Source organism: Acartia tonsa, chromosome 1, assembly GCF_053477335.1.
Source record: "Acartia tonsa isolate MP-2025a chromosome 1, ASM5347733v1, whole genome shotgun sequence".
Taxonomy (NCBI): Eukaryota; Metazoa; Arthropoda; class Copepoda; order Calanoida; family Acartiidae; genus Acartia; species Acartia tonsa.
In genome coordinates, this window is record NC_137260.1 from 8,192,397 (window position 1) to 8,209,717 (window position 17,321).

General features: G+C 32.4%; 1 protein-coding gene across 2 annotated transcripts in view; it reads left to right on the top strand.

Annotated features, from left to right (window-relative positions):
• The window catches only part of LOC145312023 (uncharacterized), a 24,318-nt gene continuing 6,997 nt past the window's right edge, over positions 1-17,321 (top strand). For both annotated transcript variants that reach the window (XR_013876874.1, XM_080151119.1), the window contains exons 1-24: positions 1-277; positions 426-505; positions 862-938; positions 1,084-1,232; positions 1,420-1,600; positions 1,851-2,002; positions 2,396-2,673; positions 3,072-3,140; positions 3,889-4,128; positions 4,478-4,642; positions 5,091-5,180; positions 5,493-5,585; positions 5,979-6,056; positions 6,525-6,609; positions 7,015-7,071; positions 7,329-7,431; positions 7,917-8,083; positions 8,386-8,607; positions 9,089-9,324; positions 9,880-10,017; positions 10,404-10,501; positions 11,109-11,249; positions 13,813-14,135; positions 14,415-14,492. Coding sequence is in view for 1 of the 2 variants with exons in the window: in XM_080151119.1 (XP_080007245.1) it covers positions 225-277; positions 426-505; positions 862-938; positions 1,084-1,232; positions 1,420-1,600; positions 1,851-2,002; positions 2,396-2,673; positions 3,072-3,140; positions 3,889-4,128; positions 4,478-4,642; positions 5,091-5,180; positions 5,493-5,585; positions 5,979-6,056; positions 6,525-6,609; positions 7,015-7,071; positions 7,329-7,431; positions 7,917-8,083; positions 8,386-8,607; positions 9,089-9,324; positions 9,880-10,017; positions 10,404-10,501; positions 11,109-11,249; positions 13,813-14,135; positions 14,415-14,492 (3,353 nt within the window). In the remaining variant the exon portion in view is untranslated. The remainder of the gene's footprint in view (positions 278-425; positions 506-861; positions 939-1,083; positions 1,233-1,419; positions 1,601-1,850; positions 2,003-2,395; positions 2,674-3,071; positions 3,141-3,888; positions 4,129-4,477; positions 4,643-5,090; positions 5,181-5,492; positions 5,586-5,978; positions 6,057-6,524; positions 6,610-7,014; positions 7,072-7,328; positions 7,432-7,916; positions 8,084-8,385; positions 8,608-9,088; positions 9,325-9,879; positions 10,018-10,403; positions 10,502-11,108; positions 11,250-13,812; positions 14,136-14,414; positions 14,493-17,321) is intronic.

Below are 17,321 nucleotides of genomic sequence, written 5' to 3' on the forward strand. Positions count from 1 at the left end.
AAAAAAAACAGAAAAGAATTTTGAATGTACTATTGTTATAAGAAAACCCATTAATTATTAATTACATTGATTAAGTAAAATTGACGGGAAATTTTTTTATCCATTTATTAAGTTATGATATATTTATGATCAAAAAAGCAAAACATTGATCATATATATTTAATAATTCATTATATAATTTATTAATTTTAGAATAAAATGATCGAAGTGAAATAATAATAAAAATGATTGATGCAGTAAAAGACATAGATGCTATGGTGGTTCTTCCCACTAGCAGGTAATCATTATTACTATTATACATTCATCATGTTTAAAATACATAATAAATTCTTATTTTTACATTCCAATTAAATTCGCGACTTATATAGACTCTGTCATTTCTGAATTCAAAATTTTCATTATGTACAAAATTAATCTTAATCTAGGGATGAGCTACGTCGAATATTATGGATACCAGAGCCTTGTACAGACGGAGACACGGATATTCTTAATATTCATTTTGCAGGTATTTGGATTTTATAAAAATTACTTATTCTGTCGATTCGATATCAGAAATATACAAAACTAGCGGTTGCACCCCTAGCATGTATGAACTCCCTATTTGAAAGGGTTTAGAGGGCAGAAAAATAGTTTAATACCATCACAAGACTTTGATGTAAAAATAAAATAATCTGTAACCATCCTGGATCCTATCTTAAGTTTCTTTGAAAAGGAGAACCCAATCGGTTCAGCATTTATTTCAAAATCTTAAGCTACATAGAATAAAACTTAGTACTTTATAAGACCTACAGTATTTTAGTATATTTGAAATCAGATATTTAACTGGGTAAAATTTCATTTGAATGTCATCATTTGTTTTAGTTATGGAGTTATTGACTGAGGACCCTGAGCTTTCGCCAATATTTAAAAATATTCTCACTATTGAAGTCAAATTAAAGGTAATTATCTCGTAATATGTTTTTAAGAACGGAAAAGTTTAGCAAAAAATAAGTTCGTTTAGGTAGCTATAATTTTTAGAAGAGATAAATGGAAAAGTAAAATATATCTAATATTATTATATATATAATATTCCTCTTTGTTTAGGTGCTCAACAGTGCTTCTTGTGTTTGGGTTGATTTACCAACAGAATCCCAAGTTAATATACCAGAGAAAACTTGTGTAAAGGTCATTTTGACCTCCCCAGATCCTATTGGCCCAATAAGATCTTTGCCTCCTCTGGGAGGTGGTGTTAAGTAAGTGCTTAGATTTTAATAAAAAAAATCAAACCTTAATTAATGTTTATTTGGTTAGTTTTATACTTTTATTATGCAGCATTTTGATTACCTAGTTTAATTAATCTGTATGTATACGGCAATAAAAGTGGATAAAAGAGATCAATTGGCAATGTAGTAAATAATATTTTCCTTTCCTGTTTTACAGGCGGGATCCACGAAAGAAACCAAACATAGACGTTGGCTTGTTAAACAAACGTGACCCCAGGCGTAAAAATGTCACAACAGAAGCAACGAGACAACAAGCTAGTTTTCAGCAAGGTGTTTATGACATGTCAAAACCAGCCTATGCAGCCCAACTGTTAGCTAATCAAGTTGCTAATCTCAAGGTATGTAAAAGTACAATATACATTATTCTTAATGTCAAATAAATCAAACGCTCTCTTAGTGCCGATGAAATCTTTGAAACAAAAAAAAGTCTTTTTTTTTCAGTAACGATGAATATTACTTTTTATGTTGCATTTATTCTGCATAATATAAGTGAATTAATGTCAAGCAATATCGATTTAAAACTGATTATTCAAGTAAATATTGGAAAATAAAACAAAAAGCTTGAATACAATTTCATCTTATTAATAGTCAATTGTTCCTCAACCTGTACCTGCACCGCTACCCTTTCAAGACCCAACACGAAATTTAAACAAGAGGGATCCAAGAAAAAAGAGAGTTGATCCAGTTGCTGCAAAGGCTCTTCCAGAAATTAACACAATAATGCAGCTTCCTAGTCTCAGGTATTTATAATTTTATTATTCAATTTTAAAGTAAACAACACAAGGTAGGGAAGGGACATTGGGCTGTTTATTACACTAGTACCCAAAGTTTTATGGTAATGTTTCTTATGCGTTTGCTTTAAAACTTTCTTTTAATTTGATTGGTTGTTTTAAAAAGTTGAGTGTCCAAATGTTTCAACCACTAATTGTAATCTACAGGATGGGTAGTTTTGTGCATCATTATTGGGGATATACATCAATTTACCGGCTATTATCTTATCCCTTTAGATCCCTGAAGGCTGAAACAATACAATATTTACTTTTTGTTTCCTTTCTTTTTTTGCACAGCAGCCAAAAGGTATTTCTTTTAAAACTTCTCACTATTCTGAAATAATAGAGCTAAACAAATTTCAGACCTGTGACACAACTTCAGATCCTGCCTGAATCTAAGCCCAAGGATCCGCGCCTCCAAAAACAGCCAGCTTCCAAACAGGGCTCCAGAATGGATCCAAGACTGCGCAAACAACAACAGCCACCGTCGTTGGTCGTCAGAGCCAAAGATGTTGAAAACACCGCCGAGCTTATGAATGATATCATCAAGAATAAGTCAAATTTGTCAGTGTTGGTTAAACCTTCGGAAAGATTGAGTTTAGAAAGTTTGGACGATGTGGATGAAGTAGCAGACTTAATAGGTAAATCATCTTTAAATCATTTCACCAAGTTTAAGTAAGTTTCAAGTTTTAGAAGTTTCAATGATAAATTTGTTCTAGACTTAAAAGTTTTGGATCATGGAAAGAAAACGAAGTAGCGGGTGTCGTCGTATTTTCACAATAGCTTTTCTCTTATTTCTAGCTCCTGCGGGGGCTCTAACCCAACGGGGAAATTATTAACATTTACCTAACCTAAAATAACCAAAGGCTACCGTGAAAATAAGACGAAACCCGCTAGATACTTCGTTTTCTTTCAATGATCCAAAGTTTTTGCTTCTTCCGTCATTCTTTTATCAAAATGTAATATTATAATTTTTTAACTCAGTAGGCATTAAAAACATTTTTTCCATGACATTAAAAAAAAAAATATTTTTTATCAGATGCACTGCCTGATGACTTGTACGAAATACCTGAACCTGAATCTGACCAACCTCCTTTGCCAGTTGAGCCAGGAACGGACACATATGTCATTTCTTTCCTTAAAAATTTGCTGCTTTATGCCCTACAATGTATGTAAGCTTAAAAATAACTTCAACTGATTTAAACAAAGCTCCATCCTATTACATAAAGTAGTAAGGTTTATATTTGTCTGAAGGTTAAGATCTCGGAGAATGCTGGTTACAATTAATCTTGCTTTTCATGAAAGCTTTGTAAATGCTTTACAGTGGTTTTAGTTTTAATAACCTCCCCTAGAGTCTAGGGCTGAAGCAACTAGTATTCATACAAATTAAAACTGATAATAACGATAAAAACTCAGAAAAAAATATAATTGAATGATATACCTAAGTATAATTGTAGAAATATTCTGTGCGTTTTATTGATTTTTTACTTTTAAATGGCATTTGGCTGACTTTTATTTGATATCTTAGCCAGGTACTCACTTCAAAAGGTCAAGTTTCATCCTACTTTTATAATTACAACTTTGACCATCTGTAAGGCATAAATAATGAAAATAAGTAACTGTTAGTATGCCTTAAGCTGTCTGTTAAGCACTTAACTCCTCCCCCCCCCCCCCCCCCCTATTTTTTAAATTGATAATAATGGAAGTGTAGAATGCAAATTAGAAGAAAAAAGAAAGTTAGGGAAAGAAAAAAATCCATTACTACCAAAACAATATTTAGATTGACATACGGACAAGGACAAGTCATATTTAAATCGTAGCTCCTTTACTAAAACTCAATATGAGATATTCCGTCTCAGATAAGGCACCTACACCTCCACCAGCACCTTCGGATGAACCAAAGGAGCCCCTGCTATCTCCATTATCAACACCAAAACCAGATCAAAAAACGTCCAACTTTAACAAACCAAAGACTGATACAGTAATTGATGACACAATCTCCACTAAAGAAGATTTGGAGGCAAAAGTTGATGATAATGATGACCAACATGATGATAGTGACTCTGAAGGAGAACTGCATATTGATATGGGCTCCCAGGAATGTATATTTGTATTTACCAAAGCTTGTTTTTACAATACCTTTTTAGTAGTAGATTTTTTTTCTGCTTCTCCTTTGTGAATTCGTAACAAACATACCTAGTAAGCTCAGCGCTTAACAAATTTTTTTGTCAAATTTCCTAGAAAATTTACGTTTATAACCACTCCACTCATATTATGTTGATTTTACTCCTTATTCATATCATATTCTTGTTCTAACATGGCTCCTTTGGTCGCAATTCACATTTTTTTCTATAAATAAATTTTTATTATAAAGGTGCTTTAGATACTATAATATTCAACTTAAGAAATAAAAAAACGAAATTGGAATTATATATACAATGAATTAGGAGGCTAAAAGACGGGCATCCGGTGATCATGAAGCAATCAGAACTGAAAAGGATAATATTCGCACAGAAGACTTACTTGAGGAGATGTATGGAGGATTTGAGGAAAAGGAAGATTCGGATAACTCTCAATCATCTGATGGGAAAATTTTAGCTTCTACGCAAGGTAAGCTTGATTATATTTATTATGTTATTGTTTTGCTAATTAAATCTTTTTAAAAAATAGATTAGTGTTGCATGATCCCTGTATCATTTGTAATGATGCAGGGAGGACATTGGGCAGTTTATTACGCTAGTCTCCAAAGTTTTACAGTAACATTTTCTTATTCGTTGGCCTTACAACTTTTGAGACTATTCTTGAGTTTTGATTGATTGATTAATCAAATTGAATGTAAAACGTTTCAACCGAAAATTATAATCTACAGAAGGGTTAATTTTGTGTATCATAATTATCTTGTCCCTTTTGATCCCTGGTAATTATATAACATGCGGCACAACGTTTAGTTTTTCCATACAAATCTTTTGTAAAAATTTCATTTACTTTTCTCTTGTAACTTTTCTTCAAAGGTCATAAACAATATTTATATTTATATTCTTTGATTTTAATATTATAGGTGACAATACAAATGATGGTGATGATACTCCTGAAATTTTACTATCTCCTGATGGTGACTTGTACGTCGAGATTCCTAGTGATGACAATGGCACGTTCCATGACAAAAAAAATTAAAAGAGTTTTAGCAGCTAAGTAACACTAAGAAGTCCTCTCAGTGTTTTCAATTTTAAAGCTGTTTAGTATCAAATAGACTTTCAAACTACCAATTGCTTTGGGCTTGACTATCAAAACCTAATATTAAAAAAGTTCGACTTGCTAACTTGAGCTTACCTAACTTAATTAAAGTTGAAACAGTTTTATGTTTCACACCTACTTTTAAAAAAAAATATTACACAAAACGTCGTTTTGAATCAAAGATTTTAGTACCATTAATCATTTTTCATGGAACGACTCCATTTAGACGAGGATGAGACACCTCCCATTGTTGTTAGGAAAGAAGTTAAGACAAGTGAACAATTGAAAGCTGAACAGGAGATGTTGGCAAACCTGGAAAAGGAAAGTTTTATACTTAATTATCCTTTAATATTTTTCACTAACTGGTATCTGTTGTACGTCTAAAATAAAAAGTTTATTGATAGTTAAACGTGCCATTTTTAACTTTTTCTATCCTATTATAAAAAGTATTAAGGTTTTTTTTTCTAAAGCTTAGAATTACAGGACTGAATAATAGATTTAAGCCTAGTGGTGGTATTAGGCAATTTTTGCCTATTTACCCCTTTGAAGGCAGAGTTCCTTGAGGTTAAGTCGCAGCCATTATTTTTTATTTATTCTAATACATTAAATATGCATTATTGTCTTTGCTATCCAAACATTACATATTAGATCTATAGGTTTAAAACCTAATTTTATCTAAAACAAAGAAGATATATTTATGAAACTGTCCTGTAGGAGAGGGATAGACTGAATGCAATAGTTGAAGAGGTTGATAAAGAACCAGATAATCAAGATAATGAGCTTGAAGAAGGTAAGGATGGATAGTTTTAAGGATCAAGACGGCGCAAATTCTTATCTTCCATTTTCAAATATTACTCAACAAAGCTTTTATTGAGTAATTCAATAAGCTAACAATTATAGATGATTTAAGAACAGTATCTTGCTATTGCTTTTATGCTATGGCTTGATAAGTTGATCGTAAACAGCGCAACCTGCTTTTACATACGAACAGACACCCTGACATAGAATTGCAGCGCTAATAGTAACAATGGATATATTATTAATTGGATCTTACATCAGATTTTCATGTTCTCTAATAAATTGAAACATGCAGCGGACTAAAATAACGATTTCTCCCTTTAATCCCCTTTATCTCATTCCTCTCTTCATACTGGTTGAACGAACTGACCAATAAACGAGTTTCATAATGACAATTTTTTCCCCTTTTATAATATCCATGTAAATTCTACATCCATTATAATAACCCTGTTATTATCAGGTGAGCTTACTGATACCGACTCTGAAGAAGAAGAGGTTATTGTTTGTGATGATGAGTCTCCTCTTAGTCCTGAGGCTAATCCTCAAGGAAATTTTTTATTACAATTGAATTTTGATAATTAAGGATCAATTAGAACCTTCTCTAAAGCCTGTTTTTTAATCTACCTAATCTTCTTATACGATAGTCATGATAATTCTTAAATTAAATTTTTTTTTCTGTTTGTTTTTTATAAAATACATTTATTCTTAGATTATATTTCTAATCAGAAAAATGAGGACAATAGTAGATTGCCCCTGAGGTGATTTCTCTTGGATGGGTGGTGGTACTCTTCCTCAAAATAGTTATAAACCTTCCCAGAACCTATGAGAAGCTACCATATAAAGGAGAACCATACTAGTTTAGCGGTTAGCGAGATCCTTCGGTACAGATAAAGGAACATACACCCTGTTACTTAATTATAAGGATTTGTAATACAAAATATTGATGCTATAGAAGTAGTTGTTGAAGAAGTACCTGAAGAAATTCCTCTTGACAGAGTTGAAACTGAAGGAATAATTGACTTTTGTGTGTCCTATTTTTATGCAAGCTTGGTTTTCCATACTTTTTAAAATTTTGCTTCGACCCTAGCCTATATAGGAGGTAAGAAAAATAGCCTTAAGCTTTCCTAAGATAATTGCAATCTATACAAGGGATAATTTGGCTTATAATCATTGGGGATGTACATAAAATCGGCCATAGTCCTATCCCTTTAGATCCCTAATATAACTGCCATGAACATAACACTGATCATAAAGTCAACTAAGCAGGAGAAGCATCTGACTCTGAAGTGGAAATAGAAGTGGAGGAGGAACAAAAAGAATTCAGAAAATATTGGGAGGATTTTGAGGAAGAAACTAGTTCTAATAAGGCAATCATAGAGAGATAAATAACAGTGTAAACAGTACAGTCAGAAATAAGGTATAACCAACAAGCGAAATAAATCTAAAATGATATTTGGAGGCAGATAAAAAGGTCGTCAATTGTTGCCCCCCAATGACAGCTGAAAATCAAGTATACGTTTCGTTATTTTTCGAATCAATTTCGTTGTTATAAGCAGAAACATAGTAAAAACATTAAAGCTTTTAAAAATAAAATCTTAAATAAATTTAGTTTAAAAATAACCAACTTTAGGGTTTAAAGTAACATTCATTACTTGGTGTTAAAATTTTTGCAAAGCTATGCTTTGCATATTATGAAAAAAAAACACAATAATACTAACTACCGAGTCGAAATAAATCACAAATTATTTTTCAATTTAGATATTTTATAAGAAAACTTTTCAAAGTGCCGCTAGAAGCCTCTAGGTGCATAGCCATTAGACATTGTTTTAATCTCTTTATCCTTGTCAAAAAGGATGCCAGAGCCAACAAGGAAACCGGATGGGATGGAAAAAATCCTCTATTCAAGAGGAGACAAGAAATGAATTCTCCATTGACAAAACATGGAGACCTGGAGCCTGAATTATCAAAATGCCAAGATATTCCAGCAAAACAGGATGATTCCTGTGTCTTTTTTAAAAGGCACGGTTACATTAAAAACAAATTAGAAAAATCACTGTATTTCATCTTCATTTTTGTATCTCTTAATTAAATTTTTAAAAATTTAATTAAATTTTTAAAAACATTAAAGAAAGAAAAATTACCTAAAAACAAAAAATGCCAAAAAAATACCTATAAGTAAATATTTTAGAATCTCCCCTGAACCTGTAGGAAAAAGCCCCTAAGTACAGGCTATGGGTGAAGTGTCTAGTATATTTTAAAACAGTTACATAAAAATATGAATAAAGTTATTTTTTTGGTTTTAAATGTAACCCATCATTAAGGCGGCAGAGTATGGCCAACACAAACGAACTTCCTGACCCGCCGCCGCCATTGATAAACCCCGCCCTAGCCGCGAACAAAACTGAAATCGCCCAGACGGCGGCTAGCAAGTTGAGGGAAATGACGGCGGGGTTTACTAGTTCATATTCCACAATTTCTATGTCATCCTTATCTAGTAATGATTCTGAATTAACAAAACCTGAGCCGCAATCAGCTATTGACAGGTACATTTTTTTTAATAAGGAAGACAATATCCATAAGCGAGATGCTTAAAATAGTTTCCAACAATTCCACTGAGCACTGAAACTCCCTCCCTCCCCTTTAAAAAATTCAAAAATAGAGGGTTTGGTAGTTTTTCCTATACCTATTGTCTAACCTTTGCGGTGTACCTTAACCAAGAGAGACCTAAACCTGCGGGGCTACCCAGTACTCGACCGGTCATGACCTAAAGTAATAAAAAAAAAACGTAAAATTAACCCCCTCTCATATTTTTCCATTTATTATAAAAAAAATAGTGGGGGGATTTTAGTGCTCAACAACACGCTTTGAGGGAAAATAACAATTACACAGATTAAGATGTTTTACAATGAACAAACTGATTAAACTATACCTTATCGCTGAAGGAATTTAAGACTTGATTTGACATTAATGGGACCATTCTATGATTTATTATTCTATTCAATTTCATGGAGTAATTTATTTAAGGTTAAGAAATCATGGAACAAAATCAGACAGAAGCTCTGTTGATTCTGCAAACACAGATAAAACCAAATCTGTGTATGAACACTTAGCTGTTGATCTGGAGCATGCCACAACCACCCCTCCTCCTGACGAGATTGATAAATATAATAATGATGGCAATAAACCTGTGCTGAGCTCTGATTATGGACAACCTGTTTTTACGTCGGATCATATCAATTCTGGCTTCAGTACTGAAAAAGGTATATTATTTAATTAAGATTAAACTTGAACATATTTCACTTAAGCTAAAAATATAAATAGTTTTCAATCTTAATGGTCTAAATAAACACCAATTAAGAGAGGGGGCGGAAGTGACACTTTTTGAAACCAAAACTAAAAGTCAAAGGAACTCAACTAAAGAAAGAGTTACAGCTCTAAGATTTGGCATGTCAGTTGCTTTAATGAGGTACATGAGGAACTGTGAAGAAACGGCAGCTGAACCGCCGCTCCCGCCGAAAACCGCCGTTTCCCGTTAAATAATTGTTTGCACTTTGTCGCCATATTAGACAATTTTCAATAATTTGAGATAAACTTTTTTTTCATAAAATTCCCCTTATATTTTCACTTGACACTTGTAACATTTTACACTTGCAATTTTTTTTACTATTGATATGTTTGAATAATACATGTGTCACGTGTCACAGTTTCATGTTGTAAAGCTTTCATAAATTCGAAAACTCAATCGGTTCCGTAGTTATCGAGATCGAGACAAAAAATCTTATTACTTAGTATAATAGGATGTATTTATTTTTAAGGATCAACACTCCGAGGTTTTGACCGTATACTAGACAAAGATTTTGGATTTGCAAGTGGACAGGGACATTCAAATAACTTGCATGCAGAGGATCTAGATCAATACAACATCAATATGATGGCTAATTTTCAAAATATGGGTAGGTTAATTTTGTCAACATAATAACCACTTATTTGACTGTCTTGAACATAAAACAAGATTTTATTTGATAAATTGATATCTACCTTTTTTATAATTCCACCAGTTCATAAAAAACATTCAATGCTTTCTCGTCCTTTGTATGTTTCCAATCAAAAATAAATGATTATAATAATAAAAATTCTCCCTTGATATTGTCTTTGGTAAAATATACCCTGTTTTCTTTTCAAAGTACATAAAAAAAATAATTATCATGACCATATTTTTGGTAGAATGAGTTTGTTCTTGTAAATAAAATATCCTAAATTTGTAGATGCACTATAAGTATTATTTCATACTAAAGGTAATAAAAATAATTAATATAATTTTCAAAAACATTTTATTAAGGTCAAAATTTACCCCAATCTGGAGGATCTAAAAGAAAATCGATTTTGGGTCAACCTCCACTGAGAAAAGACGGGCCTGCATCTTGGCTCACTGAAAAGGTAAAAAGTAATAAATAAGCATAAAAAATACAGGGATCTAAAGGGATGAGACAATATCCGGGAAATTGATGTACTGTACATCTCCAATAATGATACACAAAATTACCCATTCTGTAGATTACAATTAGATGTTAACTCAACTTATTGAAACAACCAATTTAAATTCAATGAAAGTCCCCAAAGTTGTTAAACCAAGTAATAACAAAATGTTAATATAAAACTCTGGACACCTGAGTATTAAACAGCCCAATGTCCCCTCCCTCCCTGTCAAAAAAGTTATTTTGTGGTCTATAGGAGGGAAAACGTCTTGAATTTATTTAGAGAAATTTAAGTATAACTGTATGTTAAATGTAGCAATCAATATATAATTACTTGGATGTTGAACCAGATTTTCAATTACTCTAATAAAGTGATGGCTACAGCTGGCTAAAATAACGATAGCCCCTATACACCCCATTACCTATCCTCTTCCCTCTTACTGGATCAACGCACTGACCAATAAATGATAATAAATTATCAACCAAAATGGACGAAAATTTTCTCCTGTCAATATATCTAAGTATACAATAACCAATAATGTAGCTATGCTATCAATATATTATTTTAGTTGCAACAACGTCGAAAGTCAAATGAGGAGGTTGGCGGCAACATGCCAGCTAATCCAAGCCAGGATCTCAAGTTTACTATCCGGGCTGTCCATCAGAATAGAAAGCGTTCCTCCGCTAGCCCGGGTCTATTCAATAATACGGTAGGTTTTTCCAGTAAAATATTGGGATCATGGAACGAAAACGAAGTAACAGGTTTCGTAGCTTTTAGCCTATTTCTTACCCGTGCGGGGGGCTCTAACCCTGAGGGACCTATTTCCTAACCCTGAGGGGCAATCATTAACATTTACCTAACCTATCAAAAGCTATTGTGAAAATACGACGAAATCTGCTACTTCGTGTTCTTCCATAATCCTGCTATTGATGATCCATAAAAAGACCAATTTTTTTTTTCATTATCTACAATGCTGTCCGGATGCAGCATAAGATTTCGCTAACCAGTCGGCCGATCAGGTTCTGATTTCTATAGACTATTGATGGATTTAAGCCATTTATGATGGCACATCCCTTGTTTTACTAAAAAATTATTCGGATCTACTGCAGTTCATGGTAAAATATTGCTGGTAACGAATGCTTCCTGGTTCCTGGCAATATTACAAGCAAATTCCACTAAATCCTAGGATCCTGTTAGCTGGCAATCTGCAAATTTTCCAAGTTACCAGCAATGACAGAAGATTACTGGCTTACAGGAGTTTTTACCCCATACCCTTTTTCACAATTTATTAGGGGGTAAACAGCAACAATTAAAAAGGGACAGTAATTTTAATTATTTTATGTGCATTCCTAATAGAGGTGGGGGAAGGATTTAAGAGAGTGGGGTCTTTACCTTTAAATTTAACTGTTTCTATCTTAATATCCACTTTCGCGCCAAAATTTGGGCAGTCCTCTATATTTTTATAATAAAATAAAAAGGGGAGATACATTCGTAATTTTAAACATATTAAATAATAAATTAATTTTTTCTTAGTGAGACTCTGAAATCAAACAGTAAAACCAACGATTTCGAGCGCCTATGGAATGCAAAACTTAATACTAGCCCCTGTAACCTAAACTAACCTAATTATAAAAAAGTGCTGCGGCCAGGTTTGATGGTTTAGTTGGGGGGGGGGGGGGGGGGGGGAGACGAAGAGAAGTTTTAACACTTGCGCGCCAAAATTTGAATGGCATCCCAACGACCTCACAACCAATCCCGTATCTTTATTTTTATAATAATAGGTACTCGTTATTGTTACGAATTAGTAAATTGAATCTTAATTTCGTCTTATAAAATATGGGGTTTTAATTGGTGGGTAATTGAGTTAAGATAAAGTTACCTCTTGACAATAAAGCTAATTGGTTACCCATTTTTAAATTTAAAACGCACATTTATGTCCTGAATCTCTGATACTTTTGGCGGGTTTTTTTAAAATTCAAATTATCTTTCCTCCTTTTTATGCTTGTAAACTAAAGTAGGCAAGGTTGACAATATAGCAATATTTGTTTGTTTCTCAATAAGGATCTCTCTAACCACTGATTCGATTGAGTTCTTAATTTTAGAGAAGCTTCACAAGGTCCTATGATGATTTTAGGCTATTGTTTAAGCTATTTTCTGCCCAATTTCTTCCAATTTAAAAACGGAGCTTCATGATGCTAGGGGTGCAACTGCTGTAATCTACAATGTAAAGTAGCGAAGGATTTTAATTTAAAGCAAAATATTTAGGAAAAGTAAGTTACAATTTCATAATAAGTTTCATACTTATTTATAAGTAACAAAGTGTCCGTTTGTATGTGTGTTTGACTGTCTGTGTGCACAGAGTGATCTTGCTAAACGATAAACCGAAAAAGTATAATATTTTTTTCTTGTGGCGGTTTATCTTAGAAGGATTGTGAATGATACCCTCAAATCAACTAAAATAGTTAAAAACCTTCCCAGGACCTATTACCCTTAAAATTTTTCCTGACTACTTTTATATTGTTACTTTTTACGCCTACGTAAACGTTGTATTATTAACTGTTGATAAAAATCAGAAATACGGAATATTTAACATATTTGTCTTGTCTCACCCCCCACCCCCTCTCTCTCTAATTCATTATTTACATTTGATCAGTTTAAGGTTTTTAATTTACTATGAATTATTGTAGAACAGAGCAAAATTTATACCTTATCCTAACTCCCCCAATTAGTACAGAGAAACACCACTAACTACCCTCCCACCCCCTACCACATCAGACAACCATGCCAAAAAAGCCACTTCGAGTAGAGTGAATCTTATCAACCTCTAATTGTGGGGTAAGTGTAATAAAAGGGAAATGGGAATTAAAAAGGGAAATATTGCTTTTTAACAGGAATATTTCAAACATGCCAGTGGCCAGGAATATGCATAAATTGCCAGCAACCAGGAAAGTTAAACATTGGTAGCTCCAGAAATATTTCTTGTTATGCTAGATCCAGGAATCTTCTAATATTGCCAGGAAACAGGAAGCAATCGTTACCAGCAATATTTTACCATGAACTGCAGTAGATCCAATTATTCTAGTCTTAGACATTTTCGATTATTAAATAAGAGAGACTAAAGCTTTTGTCGAAACCACTACCTGTGCATTAATCAATTAACATTAGAGTAAGAGAATAGAGGGGATATAGTCAGTTAGTTGTCTGTATTATACATCGAATTATACATTTATTTAATAAAGAATCTAATTCCATTTATTTTCATTTATCTCTAGAACGTTGATTCCAGCCCAAGTCCACCACCCCACTGTCCACCCGCCAAGAAGGCGGCCATCCCCAGCCTCATGGATATCACCGTCTCACCATCCAGAACCATTTTAGACAAGGAGAAAAAATCAACCTTTTCCGAAGTTGGCGCGTTTATGAACCGCAACAAGGGGCCGTTAGCCGCGGCGCTAGGAGCTAGGATTAGTATGGAAAATAAATCCGGGGATTCTAGCAGGCGGAAAAATGATAGGTCACCGAGAAAGTATAACAGCTCATCAGCTGATAGAGATTTGAAGGGACGAGGAGATAGAGAATCATCACGAAGAGAAAGGTATTCTTTTAACATAAAAAAAACATTTATTTAGTGACAGATTACGCCTTACATTTAATTATACACCAGGCTACTGCTTAGTACTTGGTGATTCATTTGATATATTTTAAATTGTATGTCTGTCTAACATGAAAATGTTACGAGGTCAAGGTGTTGCACTGAGTAGGTACTAAATTAAATGAACAGGGAAAAAGCAAGGAAAGGGAAAAATGAGTAACAACAAATTTCAAGGTTGATTTTCTCCAATATGACATATTGATTTATAAGTTAATTTTCAAGGTATTCCGAGCATAGAGATAGAAAAGATAGAGATACAAAGTACAGAGATAGGAGAGACAGAGATTCCAAATCATCAAGGTAAATAATTTTTATAAAGTGGAGGTTTTCTATAATTAAGGTCTGTACGTACGTACTAAGTAGTAAGTACGTCTGTATGTTATTGCTAGCTCTTTTCGTTAGTTTAGGAATCCTAGAATTGTCCTATAAATTTTAAACTTCAATGATGATTCTTGTAACAGTTAATTACGATTTAGAAAGAGTAGCAACTCTATAATCATTACCAGAAACTCTATACTCCTAGTTAAAACATTAAGATTTTTTTATTCCTATGAAAAACAAGGTACAATATTTTAAGCGAGGCATCTCTAATATCAAGTCTTATTGACTGGTTTGGTGGGGCGGGGGGGGGGGTGGTTTTATTGATAATGACTATTTTGTCTATCCCCAACACGCTTTTCCTCAACAGTTTAGCGGATTTAAAACCGACACGCAACAAGCGGCCAATGGATCCTATAAATAGACACATTTGCTGAATCAAAACTTGTTTTACCTAAATTGTATCTGTTCCTTCTTCGCGATTATAGAATTTCAAAGATTTTAACAAAAAATGTGTGATGATTAGACTTTAAAATGGCCTTTGATGTAAAATATAGACGCTGTATATTACCATTAACACATGAAAGCAGTAGTTGTTTTAAAAACCTTTTTTTGTAGATTAATTATAACTTATAAAATTGTCGACGGGGGTACCTTCTGACTTTAATTAATGCTTGTTTTTCTTCAAATTACCTTGAAATTTTAAACTTAGAAAGTAAAAACAGTATCAAAAAATAAACATATCATTTAACTAAAAATACTGGCACAATTGATTTACAACATATACTTTTTTTTTTAAATTGAAGCTTTTCTACAATTGGGGTCGGTTAGTCTGTCCGTTCGTTAGTAACAGTTGCAAGGTTATTCCTGTACTAATTAGGTAGTGTTTAGAAAGCGTATCAATTCTATAATCATTACCAGAATGTCCATATGCCCATTTTTAATATGTTGATTTTAACTTTTTTAACAACAAATTTTTATGTGTAAAAATTATCTAATTGATCTTATTTTTGGAATACTGATTCCTAGGACAACAAAGTTCAATGTTTAAAGCAAAGCATCTTTATAATCAAGTCCTAAAATGTAATTATGTCCGACTTTTATAACTTTAAATTCTGATTATTCACTTCTTAAACTGCACAATGATAATGTCAGTTTGTCCTACGGTTTCATAGCTTCGCTTTTATAGATGTTGTCATCCTTGTTTATATAGAAACAATTAGCAGTGACACTCGAATTTTGTATGTAAAAAAGGCACGATTGTATAAAGTTATCAACCACATAAACAATAGATTGTTGAAGACATTAGGCCTTTAATTGATTATATCAAAGGACTGTTATTAATAAGTATACCTAGTCAAATTAGTTAACAACTTAATAGTTCATTATACATAAAATAGCAAGGATGACAATTTCCATAAAAGTGAATCTATGAAAGGGTAGGACAAAAAAACATTAACAATTGTAGAGTGTCATAACTGAATAAGCAAATATATATGTATAAGTCTAAAAAAATGTAAGTAAATTTGTTGCAAAATATAGGATACTGTTTAAGGACATTCCTACATTTTTGATATGCTTTGTTTATAACATTCAACCTTTTTGTAGTAGGAATATCAAAAATGTTTCAAATCAACTTTTTGTAAATAGACAACGATTGTAGATATGCTATGCTTTCTAAATCGTACCTTACTACTACTACAGAAATAACCAACCATGCCAAGTATAAAATCAATAGGACAATTATAAAATGCCTAAAACGATAAGATATATCCTTTATGGACAGACTGACGAACAATAAATATAGAAAACCTAAAGACTAACCTTTATTAGTTTGTTAACGTAAAATCCTGCATTATTAAAGATACTTGTTGTATGTATATGCTTCTATCCTTTATTCTTTATCTTGAAAGAGTCTTGTTTAAAAAAAAAATATAATTATAGATCAACAAGGACCAAAATCTTTGACCTATTTAGATTATGATCACATTTTGAAAAAGGTTTTGACATGTCTTAAATAAGATACAAAATTAAATAATAATTGTTTTCAATTGCTAAATAATCTTAAATGCACAAGACAATAATTTGGTGTTTAATTAAGATATACTAGCTCAATATAAAAAATAGCGATTGTGCCCCTGCATCTAGTTGGTCTGTTTTCTAAGGGGTAAGGCAGAAAATCATTCAAAATCTAAAATTCAATAGCTTGAACCCATCCTGGGACCTATGTGAAGCTTTAATAAAGTGAATTTAATCAGCTATCGAAATCTTAAGTTACAGACATATCAGTACATATCAGATGATCATTATAACATTTTTGCCAAATTTAATTCAATTTATACAAAATTTTAAAAGTTTAAAATTTAAGTATATTTTTTAAAAATGATGTTTTTAAAGAAACCTTTTGCGTCATATATTAACCTACTTACTTTTTAAAAGCAAAGCTTTTCTATAATTATTAAATGCGAAGCTTTTACAGATAGATAGTTTTGTTTCGTTAATTTAGGCATGTTAGAATTGTCTTTTCGATTTCAAACTTTGCATGGTCATTCCTGTAGTAGTTTGGTACGATTTAGAAAGCGTAGCAACTCTATAATCATTACCAGAATGGCCGTACGTTCATTTAAAACATATTGATAACTTAACAACTTTTTTAACAACAAATTTTTGTGTGATCTAATTTTCCGTTTGATCTGATTATTGGTATATAGATTCCTGGGGCAACAAAGTAGAATATTATAAGCGAAGAAACTCTATAATCAAGTCCTAAAAATGTAAGTATGTCCATAAACATTATCCTGTATCAAGCAG